Here is a 17,557-nt window from a genome sequence, read left to right as displayed (position 1 = left end):
TCACAAAATCACCATCAATCCTTAGTTGGTCTGAAAAACTCGGTTCTCATTTCTGAAAAAAGAAAGTGATTGAATCCATCTACAGCAAGCTATTGCATCTACTTTATTTTAATTTCAGGTAATAGAAGCCACACCCTAAAGTTCACTAGAATGAGATCCAAATTCCTTAATTGGCTCAGCAGTGTGTGACAGTTATTGTAAATTTCCGGATACATGTGTTCAATATCTACAGATAACAAAAGTTCCCTTAATTTCAAAATAACATCAAGATTGCTTGTAATTTTCATGATCACAACTTGAAGTGTAACAGTGCAGAAGTTCCACTGCCACTTGTATAACGATGCGCCATGTAATCTTTTAAAGAAATGTCTCTGTATACTGGTGGATGTTCTTCAGATAACAATTCTTTGATTGGACCAAAGACTCTTGATATACCTGTTCTGAAAAAGGATGCAACCGAAATTCTAGGACCTTGATCCTTTGCTAAAACTCTATGTTGAACACTAATGAACTTGTCATTAGTCATGAGCTGCATAGAAAAACAGTGAAACTGATAATCCCTGTTCAATTTTTATCTGCTATTTATAAAGTATATCCATTGGTGTATTTTTAGACATTCTCTACAAAGAAGTGAATCAATAAGTGGGAATAGATCCAATGGAGACTATGTACTGCTCATCAATTATAAGATTTTAAAGTAAAATTTCCACATTTTTTTTGTTTAAATCACAATAGCAGTGCATTACTTTAAGCATCTTCTTAGATTTTTAATATTTGGGATTGCCTCATCATCTTTGTGTCAACAACCCTAAAATTTGATCTTTTACGCATATCTACAATACAGAGTAATGTTATTTCCACTCATTTTTAACAATTATTTATAATAAGGAGAGAAATTAATAAGAAAAAGAGAGTGAGAGAGAAATGTGCATCTACACATGACTGAGTTTGAAAGAAAAATATGCTTAAGATGCTATATATTCTTTTAGAGTAAATTACACTAGCTCTTCTGTCTTTTTCTCAAATTTTGTCTGATTCCCCTCCTCTTTGGGGACCTATAGAAAACCTCTTATCTTAATTGTTTTTTTTTTTTTAAAAAAAACATTACACTGATGCCCTTATACATTACACTTATCCCTTAAATTGTGCTGAAAAATATTGCATAATGTACTTCTGTAAAGGTGGTTGTTGTAAATGTTTAAAAAAAAACGGATATTGTGTGCAATCCGGAAAAACCTCTAGTATAATTTAATCAATTTTTTAGTGAAAATAGCATTACACTGCAATATATGACAATTATTTATACAGTTGAATGAGAATGTTATTTTGTGCAGGATGAACCCAAACTATCTCACAGATCATTTCAAACTATATTCACTAAGCTAAAGAAAATTATTCATAAAGTCGAATGAGGATTTATTTCATGCATGATGAACCCACCTGCATAATATCCCCAATGTTCACTACTAGAGCCCCATGCATGGGAGGTACATCAATCCATTGACTGTCATGAAGAACTTGAAGGCCACCAATCTGGTCTTGCAAAAGTATTGTTATGGTGTTACCATCTGAGTGCTTGGTATTTCCCATTGTTAATTCAGGCTCAGGACATGCTGGGTAATAGTGACAGAGAAGAAGTTGCCCTTCAGCACAATCCATTTCTTTAAGGTAAAAGCGATTAAGGCCAAGAGCCTCTGACAGTAACTCAAACAAAGCATAAGCAAGAGCCATTATTTTCTTTGAGTATTCATTCACAATATCTCTGCAAGTGTGCCAACTCATCAAGAACAAAGAAGTATCAGATTAGAGGGTCCTCATTTTCTGCAAGAGAACTCAACTAAAATTGGAAATAAAGACATTACATCTGAAAGACTAAATCCAATGTGTTACATTTCATCCTAAAATCAATTGGCTTAGAATAGAAGAATAGGCAATGCACAATGGTGAGCTAGTAGTTTTAAGATTATGTTAGATTTCATCTTAAAACTAATTAGCATTAGTTAAAGTTGCCTACAAGGTATATAAGTATCATCTGAAGTATTGAAGTAGATGATGCGAGACTCTCCAACATAATAAAAAATTTCAGTTGTGGAAGATATTTTAGAAAAATAGTAACAGATATACTATGTTCCCTTAACAAAAATTTCAATGTAATGATATCATCTCACCACAAATTAGATACTGTCCCAAGAAATTAGTTATCCACCATTATTAAGTCCTAACATGTGCAAGTGCTGATAATAATAAAAGTAGTATTACTATTATCACAAACCTACAAACTGCAGGAAATTCTTCAGCTTCGGGTGGATGAGGTGCCAAGGAAAATGCAAGTGTATCCCTCCAATCAGCAGAAGGGTCTTCAAAAAGAGTATAATTGGAAAGATAAGCAACTTTTCGGCTTACTTCGCGAGTGTAGTACTCTTTCCTCACCTTTGCATCTTGTTGGTGAAACCTGCAAGTTCCTTTGATCATCTCATCCAAAACATGAGTTGGAATTCCATGATTTATAACCTGAAAGAAGCCCCACTTCTCACATGCATATCTAACTTTTCCCACAACATGATCTCTCAAAATAGGATCATCATGGATGCCTGTGAGGTCAATTATGGGGATGCTGATCTTTGAATATGATGCACCGGTTACGCCATCATTGAGATTAGAGTTTTCACTATAGAACATAAGTGGAACTTTTGTTACACCATTTTCTACCAGTCCTTGGACACCAGTCTTTGAATCATCAAATGCCTTGATTTCACTTTTCCTGTCATAACTTGAAACTGTTCCTGCCTCCAACTTATCCGTGCTTGTGGCTGCCATATTTAGAGGCTTTCTATGCACCAAATCATAGCAATGGAAGTAAGTATGAAGTGTTCAAAACACAAGGATTGAAGAGTGAGTATATGGAACAGAGAATGAAGAATGTTTTCATTGGAGTTTTCCTAGACAGTGAATAGATTGGAGGCATCCTTGTTTATTTCTCAGGATTCCCTGCATATAATTATAGGGAAACTAAATTATTGAAACTACTATTCAATAAAGTGACTAGATAAGGATCATTTTTTGTTTTTATTTAGTTGAAGCATATCTCACTTTTTCCTTAAAAGAAAAATTCTAGAGCATGTTTGGAATCAAATATCATAAGAATTGATTTGATTTAGAGATTGAGTTATTGTTAAGTGGAATTGATTTGCTTTAATTTTAATTATTAAACTTGATATTTGTACCCTCTTTAGTTAAGTCATTTAATATGTTGTAAGGGGGATAAAGCAAATTAAAATTACAAAATAAATTTAATTAATTTTTAGGGTGCTTCAGACATGTAATTGTTTTAGTCTGTGACCAACAAATTTTGAGTTTATGTAACAAAGGAAAAAAAAAAAAAAAAAAAAAGAAGCTTGACACGCACTTATCAATCTTCAGTGCTTTTACACGAAAGGTGGCAATTGGGGAGCTATCTTATCCACAGTGCTTTTACACGAAAGGTGGCAATTGGGGAGCTATCTTATCCACAGTGCTTTTACACGAAAGGTGGCAATTGGGGAGCTATCTTATCCACGGTAATTATCCTTTTATGTGATATTGTTTGCCCCTGATTTTATCGAGATTTGGCAGGACAAAGGGATGTGGAAAAACAAAGTGCTGCATTGAAATAAACAGAAAAATGTTTTGTTAAGAAAAATATTGTCTATTTTCATAATCTCTAGATTTCTGTCATAAAACAGTGGGGCCCAAATCCACGACCACAAGGTTAAGAGGCTTACGCTCTAGCAACTGAACTAGACGGGTTATATATATTATAGTGTATAATTATAATTTTCTAATTAGAACATCCCTTACTGTAGAATAAATTCTTCTATTTAATTCATACCTTCAAGATTATCTAAATACATGCTATAAAGCTTCTCTCAAGTTTTATGTTGATATTTGAGAACCCAAGGTGCATAATTATTTTTCTCTAGTCTAAACGGATACATTTTTCAAAGAATACAATATGCCATAGTTTTCAGTTCTTGAAGCCACATAGCCATGTACCAAATTTTAGCAAAATGAGATAAACCACAACTTGTTCTGAAAACATCAAGTGTTGCATGCAATTTATCATAATCACAACTTGAATAATGACAGTGAAGAAGCTCCGATGCTCTTTGCGTATTGATGTGCCAAGTAGTCTTTTAAAGAAGTTTCTCTGTACACTGGTGGATTGTGTTCAGATAACAGTTCCTTGATGGGACCAAAGACTCTTGAGAGTCCCTCTGGTGACTGATCACCAATTCTAAAAAAGGATGCAATTGATGTTCTTGGGCCTTGATGGTTTGCTAGAACTCTATGTTGAACACTGATGAATTTTTCATTAGTCACTAGCTGCACACAAAAATAACACCATGAAACTTAAATCACAATTCAATTCTTATTTGTCATATTTTTAGACATTTTCTAAAAAGACGTGAAACAATAAGTAGGAATCAATCCAATGGGGACTCGAGACCCCTTATCAGTTAAAGGATTTTGAAGTAAAAATTACTACAAACATTGTTGTATTGTGCAACCTAGCTATAACAGCAACACCATTGCTATAAACAACTATTATGTTTATTTCAAAAATATTTGGTCTTGCCTCAAATTTGTGTCAAGTACCATAGAAAACTAACTAATGTATCCTGGTGCCAGAAGACTTCTTGCTATGCGAACGTATGAGAAAGGGTCATTGTACATGACTTTACTCTTGCATATGCAAAGAAACTGTTTCCAAATTCCAACCCATGACCAACCGTTCTCCAAGGCACAACTTTGCCATTGTGTCAAGTTCCATAAACTTTCAAATCTCTACATATATCTATAAAATATGTGAATTAACTTTTTGAGTAATGATCTAAGATATTCATATACTTCTTTTGGACTTTGAGTACATTCACTTCAATAATAAAACTATGATGGTGAGTTCTAAGTTGTAACATATCTTTAACCCAATATTTTTGTATCTATATGCTTAGGAGGATTTGATAGTTGGACATAAAGGGCACCCAAGACCTAGGAAGCACAGTTAAAAAAATTAAAAAGTAGGATGAATAAACCAAAGTAAATGAAAGAGGTATACAGCAGAACAACTTTTGCTGGAATAGACGAATAGTAAGGTACTAGGGTGAGAGGAATGCGAATCAAATTCTAAAACCAATAATATATCCTTGCTCTCTAATGACCTTTCTGCACCCATATTCTGTTTCAACCTGCAAGCTGTAAGAATAAGTGTTTTTTATATCTAGCTCTAGGTTATCTTAGAAACATATTTTTGAATCAATAGTCAATTAGTCATCTAATTGTAATACAGCAAATTTATGAATTTCCTAATTTTCTTTTATTTCCTAATTTGTTTTATTATTCAATTAAAGTTACTAGTGTAATATTATATTAGTTAGCCTGTATATCAACACTTGTCCTTATATTAATATAAACAGAACTGATATGTAAGTATTTTGTATTACATCAATATACATCATATCATGATAAAAAAGTATTATTTTGAGTACTGTTTGCCACACTTTTCCTCCTCTCTTATCTAAACTCTATCATTCCAACTCTATCTAATGGATTTATCATTTCAAACTAACACACGAGTTCTCTTTGCTCAAGAAGTATTTACTATTTACAGTGTTGAATAAAATGCTGCACTGTATGCATAGCTAAAGAAAAGTATTTACATAGTTGAATGAAAATGTTACCTGCAGAAGATCTCCAATGTTCACTACAAGAGCTCCATGTGCTGCAGGCACATCAATCCATTGATTTTCATGAAGAATTTGAAGGCCACCCATTTGGTCTTGCAAAAGTATTGTCATGAAGTTACCGTCTGTGTGCCTGCTAGTGCCCATAGTTAATTCTGGCTCAGGGCATGCTGGGTAATAGTGACACAGATGAAGAAGCCCTTCATCACAACCCATTTCTTTAAGGTGAAAGCGATCAAGGCCAAGAGCCTCTGACAGTAACTCAAACAAAGTAGAAGCAAGTGCCATTACTTTTGTTGAGTACTCAGGCACAATATCTCTGCACGTATGTTATTAAATTCATCAAAGACAGATAAGTCTCAGTTTAAGGGATCAGGTTGAGCACTTATTATATATGTAAGCAAAGTACCTATAGGCACGACCAATCAAAAGCTAAGGATGTATGAAGATAACAATAAAAAAGAATATTGTTGAAAGTTATTTTTATATTTTCTAAAGCTTTTGATTTGGTGTGTCTATAGATACCTTGCTCATGCATGAATTGCTCAAGTCAATAACTGTGACAACTAAAATATGCAAACTAGGACTTCACATCAGAAGACTAAGATTCTGTTTGGATAAACAAGCACTTAATTGGAAAAGAAATTAGGAAGTTAAAATGAATTGAGCTTCTCTCATGAGCTAAAATCAACTTATGCATTTAATTTTTATAAAAGTTTCTCATCTAATTTCTCCAAAAGTTGAAGTGTGTAAGTTGATTTTAGCTCATAGAAGAAGCTTAATTTATTTTACTTTCTAATTTTCTTTTCCCGTAAGTGTTTATAAAAAAAGTTTATCCACAGAGGACATAAATCTAACCAAGACTTTCTGCACCAAATGGGCAAAACAGCAAGACACTTACCAAGGCAAGGACAGGAGGAATAGGGAGTTAACTAATAATAGATTATTTATTATGTTCCCATCACCAAATTAAAATTGTTGTGTAGATATCATCACCAATAAGAGACTATCCTAAGAGATTAGTCATCCATCCCCATAAATTAAGTTCAAGTCACAACATGTCCAAGGGCCAACATTAAAAGGAAAAAACTTAGATATAGTATCAAGATTTAAAGTTTTAACTCAGGAATACGCAATGGCATTTAATGGTTTCCTTTGTTTCGCATATTACCGAAGTAAAACTCTAAATCTGATCGGAGAACAACACCAATCTAAGTTTTATCCATGTTAAAAACAGTATAGTCAAAAAATCACAAACCTACAAACTGCAGGCAATTCTTCATCATTGGGTGAATTAGGCGCCCAAAAAAATGCAAGTGTATCCCTCCAATCAGCAGATGGATCTTGATAAAGACTAAAGTTGGAAAGATAAATAACTTTCCTGCTCATATCACGGGTGTAGTACTCTTTCCTCACCTTGGCATCTTGTTCATGAAACCTGCCAGTTCCTTTGATCATCTCATCCAAAACTTGAGTTGGAATTCCATGGTTTGTAACCTGAAAGAAGCCCCACTTTTCACATGCATATCTAACTTTTCCCACAACAGCATCTCTCAAAATAGGGTCATCATTGATGCCAGTGAGGTCTATGGAGGGGATAGTGAAGTTTGAATTTGATTCTGTGGTTAATCCATCACTGAGATTAGAGTGTTCACAATAGAACATCCGTGGAACCTTTGTCACACCATTTTCTACCAGTCCTTGGACCCCAGTTTTTGATTCATCGAATACCTTGATTTCACTTTTCCTGTCATACCTAGAAACAGTTCCTGCCTCCAACTCATTTGTGCTTGTGGCCACCATATTTTGATGCTATCAATGCATCAAAATCTTAATGAAGGCAACTATAAAGGGTTCAAAAGGGATTAATTAAGAGGAGAAGAAATGAAGGAGGTGGAATTCAATTTTCCATTTAATGTGAATAAACTAGAGACATAATTATCTGTTTCTGCATATATATAGGACAATTATATTATTGAAGCAACTTAGATTCAATAAGGCAACTACTAGATAAGCTTCTTTATGTGTACATGGTAAAAGCACATCACTATCTATCCTAATAAAAAAAAAACTATAGGTTTGAAATCAAATATCTTAATTTGTTAGAATTGTATAAATGAAAATGATTTGATTTCATGTATAAATGAAAATAAAATGTTATAAAATACAATTTGATTTTAAAAATCCATTATGGGGGAATGTAGCCAAAAGATAACTGACAATACAAAGAGGTGAAGGACAAAAAGCCATTTGGTATTATTAGTGGTCCTTTCCATTAAAATGTCCATCTTTTATATTTGTTATGTACGGGTAAAAATCCACCCATTGTTTAGGTATATTTAATAAGACGAATTGATTTGATTTTAATTTTAAATTTAAATTTTAGAGTGAAACTTTAAATTGAAGACTTAGGTGGGTTAATTGTAACATCTCAATTTCTCGTAAATAAATTTAAAAAGAGTAAAAATAAATAAATAAATAAATAAATATAGAGCAAATAATAGGCTGTAGGTATAAATAGCTATGATAAGTCAGGTGTCTCCTCTTGGTCTCATTTTCGTTCTTCTCCTTCTCCTCTCAAAACTCTTTCTTTTCCCGCAGCGCACCAAACCTGTCTCAGAAAAACCACGATCTCGGATTCATTCACCGTTGGATCGTCGCGAAATTTGAGCACCACGTTTGCAACCCGATTCCGAGCATTCTCACCGTTGGAATTTTCTATATCATGTATGATCTAAGAGAAATACCTCTCGCATTGTAGTCTTTTCCTTTCCCGTAGAAACCCAGAGCTATCTCGGTAAAACTACGATCCCGGTTTTGTTAACCGTTGGATTTTCATAAAATTTGGATATGTTGTTCGAAATTCAATTGCACACAGTTTCACCGTTGGGATTTACGAAATAATATTCATGGAGGGAGAAAAAGGAATCGCATGAAGATAGTATAATTGGAGGCTTCAATCTCTTCTCCGTCTCTCTGAAGTTCAGAAATTCTATCAGGACAGTCGGAGGAATAACTGGAAAAATCTCAGGGAACCGCTAGAGGTGCTGCTATTGCTGGCTGAAGACACGTGAGCCCGCTCAGAGGTAAGGAATGAGTTATTCACAATTGGGAATTAGTGAGAACATGTGTAGAGATCCTTAGAGATATCAATTGGAATGAGTTTTAGGGTGTTTTTGTAATTTTTATTTTATCCTTATAATTATTACAGTGAATTATATATGTTTGACAGACCAATTGATGTGAAATTAGTATGCTATAGTGTTGAACGTGAACCCTATAAATTGAGTATTTTTTTTCTAATTAATATGAATTGATGAAATAAAGTAAGGAGAAATTTAGAGAGAGATATTGATTTTGTATTTTCTCTTTTTATTGCTTTTTAGGTTTTTATATATAATTTAAAAAATTAATATCATAATTGAAATTGACCAAAGTGTTCATATAATTATTTGGAATTTGTGCATTGAAAGCTTACTTTGTAATTTGTGATTCAATATGATGTATGCTAGTTTATATATAGAGAAGTAGTTATTTATATTAATAATTTATGTAAATAATATTGTAGAGTGTTATAGTATGATTCCAAAAATTATTAAGTGTTGGAGTTTGAGAATATTATGGTTAAATTTGATGAACATGTGTATGTTGTACCTTATGAATATCATTAGGAATGTTATGAGATGGTTGATGTGATGTTATGAGATGTTAAAGTGTGGACATGATATTCGATTGTGAATAAGTGGATGTGTTTAACACTTGATGTTACATTAATTATATTGTGAGCTATGAATTATACAATAACCCGACCAATGTTTATGCGCAGTGTTAAAGAGAAAGTGTAGGTTCCTAGTTAGGAACCAGTGTTAAATTATAGCGCAATTGTGTTAAACATGCTTGAAACATGAGTGTGAGGGCGTGATATTGTATAATTCATGAGCAGTGTTTATAAATGAAATATGTGATGAATTGTGGAATAATATGTTTCCTTGAGATTATAATATTGTTATTGAGATTGAGTAAAAGTGTAAAGTAGGACAGGTGTTGAATTGTGAGATACGTAAAAACATGTGATGGTGGATTGTGACATTATGAGATGTGAAATTGTGAATGAGTTTTGGTCGTGAATAAGTGTGTGATTAACTCTTGATGTGACATTATTGGTGTTGTAAGCTGTGAATTATACAATAACCCAACCAGTGTTATCTTGAGAAAAGTGTAAATGCGCAGTGTTAAAGAGAAAATGTAGGTTTCCTATTTAGGAACCAACGTTAAAGAGAAAGTGTAAGTTTCCTATTTAGGAATCAGTGTTAAATTGTAGTGCAATATGTTGTACATGTTTAACACATGAGTGTGAGGTCGTGGGTATTGTATAATTCACGAGCAGTGTCTGTGTGCTAAAATGATTTTAGGGGTTGGACCTGAATCAGGAGGGAGAGACCCTGACGGACTCTTCGGAGTGTAGGCCTTGGGGGTCACCGGGTTTGAGTGCTCCTTTAAGCCTATGCTGATCCCATATGGTTGGAGCATTCTCACAAAACATCGTGACCCTGACTTGTCTCCCTATGATCTTACTTAGTGAGAGTGACCTGACAAACCCATTGTGTGGTGTGTCTTGTTATGTACTCCTAAGCGCCCCAGGGTGATTTTTCACTGACATGATACCACATTGCATATAGGCTTGAGTCTTAGCATAACTGTCTCATGCACTTGCTAATTGTTTATTATGAAATTGAGGTGTTATAATGTCTTGATCAGAGCGTGTGATTCTTGTGTAATGTGATTGATGATTGAAAAGTGTGATTGATGGATGAAAAGTAAACTTTGAATGACAAAGTGGTGAAATTACGTGAATTACGTGTAAGTATGTTTTATTTGGTTTATATGATATGTATATCTAGTTGTCTTGTTTCTCTATTAGTTAGGAATGTGATATCTCACTCCCGGTTTGCTGTTTGTGTTTGGATCCTGTGATGATCTTGAACTTTGTGTTCGGGGGAGCAGATGACTAGGTGAACTGCTTTAAGGAATATTGTGCTGAGGGATGTCGGGACACAACGCTCTGATAAAATGTGACATTGGGATATAAGTTTTTATATTAATTTTATGATGTTAGTATATTTTATTTCACCTCACTGATTTAACAAAATATTTTTGTAAATTTTGACGGCCTTATTTTGAGCCGAATATGTTTTTAATGAGTTTTATTTGGTAATTGAAGTGAATGTGAACCTTTTACCCATATGATTTTATTTACCAATATATTTTTATATATTTATTTATTTATATATATGTCAGGGTAGAGGGTGTCACTTTAATAGGTATTAGATATACTCTAAATAAACCTTGACAAGTGAACACATTTTTTTTTGTTGATCTTGACAAGTGGACACATGGAAAGTGACAAAATGCATTCTTTTATAATAACCATTTGTTTAATTAGTGCATATCAATCTCCATTACAATAAATATAAGGTGGGGAGAGGTCTAAGATGCTCCTCAATTATTTACCTTTTATGTAATGTTTTTGTCCATGATTTATAAAAAGATTATAGGATAGCTGAGCCACCAAATCATCTATTTGAGAATTGATCACACACTGAAAAATTTATTTCAGTACAGAAGCACAAGTACATTCACAAGCTACGTACAATAAGTATCAAAGATTCCCTAATTCACATGTCATTGTCCTCTCACAAGGTCATAAATATAGCAGTATTTTCGATTCATCATATCATCTAATTGAGAATTAATCATACACCTCCTAATTTGTTCCACTACACAATAACATTCACAAGCTACTACATTAACCAATGATTCCTTAGTTCTCATGCCATTGTACTCCTCTCATTAACATCATAAACACATTTAGAATCCATCATATGCAGCCATATCATACTCAGCACCAATCAATTCACCAAATCTTGAGAAAGAGAAAGGAAGAAAATGTCATCAAGCCTATCATTACTATGAGAGTTGCCACCATACACTAGTAACCCCTCGTGGCCACCACGATGAGCACTAGCAAAAGCACACCACCCTCGAGGCTCGAGATGGCCACCGGAATCCACCTTATCTTCCAACCTCTTACATGCCAATGTCTCCATGTCTAAGGCATAAACCTCACCAAAAAATTGACCAGCACAAGTGACCTTGGTCACTAGTATCAATTTCGTCACTGTGACATCCTTTACCTCACTCATATATGTACTAATAATAAAATGAATAAGGAATCAAAATTAATTAAAAAAATTTAAGACACATTAAAATAAAATTATTTCAAAAAGGTAAAACGCTTACATTCACTCTTCTAACATCATAATAAAAATTGTCCAAATAAATAATAAAATAATATCGACTCAAAACAAGGTCGTCCAAGACTTCATGCAATTAATATAGAAACTTATACCTCAATGACACATCCTATCAGAGCATTGTGTTCTCACGTCCTCTAGCATGAAATTCTTCATAGCCATCCACCTACCATCTGCTCCCGCGAACACAAAGTTCGAGATCATTACAGGATTCAAACACAAATAGCACACGAGGAGTGAATTATTACATTCCTAGCTAATAGAGAGAAACGAGACAACATAGATATACATATCATATAAATGAAATACAACTTACTTAAACATAGTTCACGTCATTCCACCACTTTGTCACGTAACATTACATCACAACACAACACATCTCATTCATTTTTGCCTCATTAACGTACTCCAGGATCAAAACACAATATCACTACATCAATCAATATTGAGCAATACACAAGCGTTATGCAATGTGGTACCATGTCAGTGAAAAACCTCGTCGGGTGCCTAGGAGTGCATGACAAGACAAATCACACACTAGTAAGTCAGGTCACTCTCACTAGGTAAAATCATAAGGAGACCAGTCAGGGTCACGCTGTTTTGCAAGAATGCTCCAACCATGTGGGATCGAAACAGGTTTAAAGGAGCACTCAAACCGGGTGTATTTACCCCCAAGGCCTACACTCCGAAGAGTCTGTCAGGGCTTCTCCCCACTGATTCAGGTCCAACCCAAAAAACATTTTAGCACACAAACTCTATATATGAACTATACAAAAAACACGACTCCTCAATTATTCTCAAAATAATTTTATCTTGTCGCGCTTGTGATTAAACTCATTGGGTCCCTATAATGGTTCTTATCATAATACTCGTCATGCATTAACTCGCACCCTTAAAGGGTCTTATAGTCATGTGATTGTACGATTCGTAGGTCACAACTCAATGCACACAATATCTCAACACACATATATATTGCAAGTCAATACATACTCAATTTATTACATACACTCAGTCTCAATCACAATGGTATAATCCTAAAGTAGCATGTTATCACACCTCATAAATCATATACATACCTATGAACTATGCAATACACACAACTATCAATTATTTTCAAAATCATTTTAACTCGTCGTGCCTCAAAGTGATTCAACTTGTCGGGTTCCCACAGTGGATCCCATCACAATACTCGTCGCACAAAAACTCGTCGCCTTTAAAGGATCTTACAATTGTATGAAGGCACAGTTCATAGCTCACAACTCAATGCATACAACATCTCAATACACATGTATCTCACCCTTCATCACAGGTTCAATTTGTCACTTACTCATAACTTGAATCATCATTTCATAATCTCAATATAATAATTTATACAAAAAATGTTTCTCACAACATGGGAGTAAAATCCCTCAAACAATTTTCACAATCATATTAAAATTAATGAGTCAAAATCATAGGTCAAAAACACAAAAAACATCAAGAGCACTCAAGTTTATCAACCAATTTGCATCAGAATATCAATTGGTCTGTCAAACACAATAATATTGTATTTATAATCAAAAAGAAAATTTTATAATTCAATAAACATCCCAAAATAAACCTTAAGGATCCCTACATATGTTCATTCTAACCCCAATTGTGATAAACTCATCTCTTACCTCTAAGCGGGCTCATGTGTGTATTTCGGCAGCGATAGCGGCATCTCTAGCGGTTTCCTAAGATTCCTCAAGTTTTTCCTCTGGTTGCTCTGCTAGGGTTTCCAAGCGTTAGAGAGAGGGAGAAGAGATTGAAGCCTTCATTCCACTGTCTACGTGTGATGAGTATTTCTCCCTCCCCAGATATTAATTTAAAAATCCCAATGGTGGATATGTGCATAAATAAATGGCAAACCCGGTGTCCAAACATCACGAAGATCCAACGGTTAACGAGTCCGAGGTCGCAATTTTACTGGAACAGGTTTGGGTTTCTATGGGAAAAGAGAAAGCTACGATGCGAAGGGCATTTCTCTCACCTCAGATATTATTTCGCAAATTCCAACTGTGAGAATGTTCATAAATGAGTTGGAAACACAGTGCTCAAATTTCACGAAGATCCACCGGTTAACGAGTCCAAGATCATCATTTTACTGAGACACGTTTGGGTGTATGCGGAAAAAAAAAGTTTTGGGAGAGAAATAATGGAAAACGAAATTGAGAGGAATAGGAAGCGTAGAGACGTATCGTTAGTCTGAGAACTAACTTAATGGGTTTTTATTTATAGTTAGGATACTCGCAACCTATTATTTACTCCATTTTTTTTATTATTTTATAAACAAGACTTTATTTTATTTCCTATCAAATGAATAAATAAAATATATTTTTCCTTCAAATCATTATTTTAATTAATAATGTTATTTCTCCTTATTTATTTAATTATAAAAACCTCATAATTTTCTAAAAATTTATTTATTTTTAAATAAAAAAAACCTTTTTAATATATTTACGAAAAATGAGGTGTTACAAAAACACTAATCTTGATTAGAATGTTTATTATTGCCTTAAATGCTTGATTGTGTATCTGAAGTCATGCATACATGCATCCCAGACTAGGATATGTATATTCAACATGCTCAAAATGATTGGTATTACATTGATCCATGGTATTTAGCCTAAGAGAATTGAAACTTAATAACTTAGTTTTTAAAATCTCAAAGTTTGTTTTGCATCATATAATCGACTATATGCTAATATAGTAGACTAATTTGTGACCCCTGCATCTAAGAATTGAGGTAGGTGCGCAATAATAGACTAGCTTAAGTATTTAATCGACTATTTGGGTCTAAAGAAATTTTTGCTTTCACAAACAGTTGACTATATGACAATATAAATGACTTTCTATTTTTCAGGAAACCCAGGTGATGCGAAGAACAATATAGTCAACTATCTCTATAGCATAATCAACAATTTTGGTTCTGAGGCTATAAAAATAAGTTTTTCGAAGGACTTTGCATGTGACACTTTTTTCTCTCATTTTACATGACGTTTTTCATTGAGAGAGTTTCTAAACCTTTGAGTTTCATCACCCCTTTGATCCTTGATTGGAAACATCTTTTTACATTGGGTGCAATAGATCTTTGCAAAGGACCATGAAGGGAAGTTGATACTACATAGAAAATGTTTTCGAACTTTCAAATCTTTCACATATTAGGTGAAATTTTTCCTTAATCTACATTTTTATTTTCGTTTTCATTAAGTTTCTCAATGGTGTGCATGTAGTGAGTTTTCTACATGTATGTTTAGTTCTTGATAGGTTTTCAAGAGTTTAGGCATTTGTGGTGTGCATTTTCTTATGAGTTAGGTTGTAACTCAAATATTATAGTGGAAAGATCCTAGTAGATTACTATGGATCAATTGAATGTAAATTTTTTAGAAACCGAACAATATAAATTGTGTTTGTATCTTTTTCTCTAACCTTTAAACTCTTATATTGCATCTTTCATAAGTTTTTTAACATTTGTGGATTGATAATTGCTTTATATCATTGAGTAATTGTTTAATTGTGATTAAGATATCAAAGGATATTTGCAACATATATGTATCTCATGTTTCAATTGGATTAAAGGAAGTTATTTGCGAAAAGTTTTGATTTTGAGTTTAAAACCGGTTTTAAAACCAATTCACCCCACCCACTCTTAGTTTGTGATTTCATGTGTCATTATTTCTAACATTGGCCCATTAATAGTTCTAAAACTACTAATATTATTATTATTAAATTTTTAAAAAAATCAATTATTATTTTTAACAGACTTAGTAATAAAAGTGAGATCATTTCTTCTTTTCTCAATTCTCATGACTTCACTTAGTCACTCTCACAAAATTAGGATCTCAACTCCCAATTGGCTATATAACAAATATTTTTCTTTTTAATTTATTTCAAACTGTTTTAGATTTAGTTGAATTTTTAGTTGCACTATTCATTTGATTATTTGAGAAAATTGAAATTTTCAAACTATGTTGTAATAGTTTTAGTTTTTGGGCTTTTAAGGCTTTATGAGTATGGTTCTTGAACTTGTTTATTATATTTCAATTTTTAAATCATGTTTAACATAGTATGTTAGCCTATGTGATGATAATGACAACAATGCAATTTCTCCTTATCATTTCTTCCGCTATTTGACTACATGTAACAACCATAAGTAATGTGTTCGGTATTCTATTAAATACAAATTTTAGCTTATAAAAAATATTGAATTTTTTAAAAATAATAGACAAATTGAAATGCTTTGATCCGTTGATCCAATCCAACTCAAACCATTTACAAACAGGTTGGTTTGTGATGGGTTTTAAATTTTTTTTCTTGGAAGATCAATCAAAACTAACCTGTTCAAATTTGATTGGATTAAATTACGAGTTTCGTCAAATCCAACCCAAACTAACTTCATACACTGGTTTATAAAACCAACTATTATAATAAAAGGAAGTGATTCTTAGACATCCCTTAATTATCTACACCTTGAGAGATAGAAAAAGAAGATAAATAAGTAATTAATTTGATTGATGATGCAATGTGATAGGAAAACAAAGATAAAGAGAAATTAGAGGGTGTTGATAAGGTGTTTGTACTTTATGGGTGTTCAAATATTATCAACCATAATAAAAACGCACAAATTAAACAGAAATTTAGATTTTGAGTGTTGAATATCAAGCATTTACTTGGTTCCAACTTAATACTATTTCCCAAATTGCTTTCTGTCTATTAGAGATTGTTGGAATTTGAGATTTTCCCAACTGTTTTGTTAATTACTTTTGCAACTTGTATGTTTACTTTTAAGCATGCTTCTGTTTTAATAGCTAGTTGTGGGCTAATGATGCCTAGTCTTAGTTAGCCATAATTTTCTGTTTATTTTACCCAATCAGTGACTTGTTAGCTCTCTATTTAAATCAATGGTTGTAACAGTTCAGAATATATGCAAAACTGAAATACAGCAGTTCTGTCTTTGCTCCTTTCATCTTCTCTGCATGTTAGTTGTCATGTTTATGTTTTCTTAACAGACCTTTTCTTCTTGGCTTCCAAGTTCCAAGTATATAATTGAACTGGACGTTAAAGTGTAGGAAATAGTTACATGTTAATCAATAAGTTTAATAAAATAATTTCATTTTTAATTACCCCCCCCTCCCCCCAATGTAGCACTTGTGTCTGGTCTTTTTTTTCTTTGTTCCGTAGAAATCAAACTTAGATATCAAGAGATTTATAATAACCCACACACACAATGTTGAATCAACTGAGCTAAACTAGTAAGAATTTTGTCATTTGGTTCAGTTGGTTAAGGTATGAAAAATAATGGATAGGAACAGGTAACAATGTTGTAACCAAAAGCAGCAATGACTCACCTTTCTTCAATTTAATTTATATCTTACATACTACTCAAGTGTCCAAAAAGATTAATTTTACTGAGAAAGCATGCAACATGTCTTGGTTTTCCATTATTGAAGACACCTTCTAAAGTTCACTAGGAGTATAAGATACTATAAATTAAAAATATGA

The 17,557-nt window shown here is 33.1% G+C and overlaps 2 protein-coding genes and 1 pseudogene across 3 annotated transcripts; all 3 read right to left on the bottom strand.

Annotated features, from left to right (window-relative positions):
• Positions 1–2,988, bottom strand: LOC114387992 (1-aminocyclopropane-1-carboxylate oxidase homolog 1-like). The gene is made up of 3 exons (XM_028348309.1): positions 2,273–2,988; positions 1,441–1,762; positions 1–529 (listed from the first exon to the last, which is right to left on the bottom strand). Exons 1-3 carry the CDS (start codon positions 2,815–2,817, stop codon positions 290–292), a joined length of 1,107 nt encoding a protein of 368 aa, XP_028204110.1. The 5' UTR covers positions 2,818–2,988; the 3' UTR covers positions 1–289.
• An 849-nt stretch (positions 2,989–3,837) lies between these two features.
• LOC114388513 (1-aminocyclopropane-1-carboxylate oxidase homolog 1-like) lies at positions 3,838–7,683 on the bottom strand. 2 transcript variants are annotated; one of them, XM_028349031.1, is made up of 3 exons: positions 6,979–7,677; positions 5,718–6,039; positions 3,838–4,362 (listed from the first exon to the last, which is right to left on the bottom strand). In XM_028349031.1, exons 1-3 carry the CDS (start codon positions 7,521–7,523, stop codon positions 4,105–4,107), a joined length of 1,125 nt encoding a protein of 374 aa, XP_028204832.1. In that variant the 5' UTR covers positions 7,524–7,677; the 3' UTR covers positions 3,838–4,104. The 2 variants fall into 2 exon arrangements, with proteins under 2 accessions (XP_028204832.1, XP_028204833.1); XM_028349032.1 differs by lacking the exon at positions 3,838–4,362 and adding an exon at positions 5,051–5,232 and having other exon boundaries at positions 6,979–7,683.
• Positions 7,684–17,492: 9,809 nt separating this feature from the next.
• Positions 17,493–17,557, bottom strand: part of LOC114387597 — an 8,695-nt pseudogene continuing 8,630 nt past the window's right edge.

The sequence above is a fragment of the Glycine soja genome, chromosome 15, assembly GCF_004193775.1.
Source record: "Glycine soja cultivar W05 chromosome 15, ASM419377v2, whole genome shotgun sequence".
NCBI classification, from domain to species: Eukaryota; Viridiplantae; Streptophyta; class Magnoliopsida; order Fabales; family Fabaceae; genus Glycine; species Glycine soja.
This window is presented reverse-complemented; position numbering and strand designations above follow the sequence as displayed.

Coding starts and splice junctions, on each gene's coding strand:
- LOC114387992 (XM_028348309.1), bottom strand. CDS start 2,817: ATGGCAGCCACAAGCACGGATAAGTTGGAGGCAGGAACAGTTTCAAGT. Junction 1,763..2,272: donor GAATTTCCTGCAGTTTGTAG/GTTTGTGATAAT, acceptor GCACACTTGCAG/AGATATTGTGAATGAATACT. Junction 530..1,440: donor ACATTGGGGATATTATGCAG/GTGGGTTCATCA, acceptor TTTTCTATGCAG/CTCATGACTAATGACAAGTT.
- LOC114388513 (XM_028349031.1), bottom strand. CDS start 7,523: ATGGTGGCCACAAGCACAAATGAGTTGGAGGCAGGAACTGTTTCTAGG. Junction 6,040..6,978: donor GAATTGCCTGCAGTTTGTAG/GTTTGTGATTTT, acceptor ACATACGTGCAG/AGATATTGTGCCTGAGTACT. Junction 4,363..5,717: donor ACATTGGAGATCTTCTGCAG/GTAACATTTTCA, acceptor TTTTGTGTGCAG/CTAGTGACTAATGAAAAATT.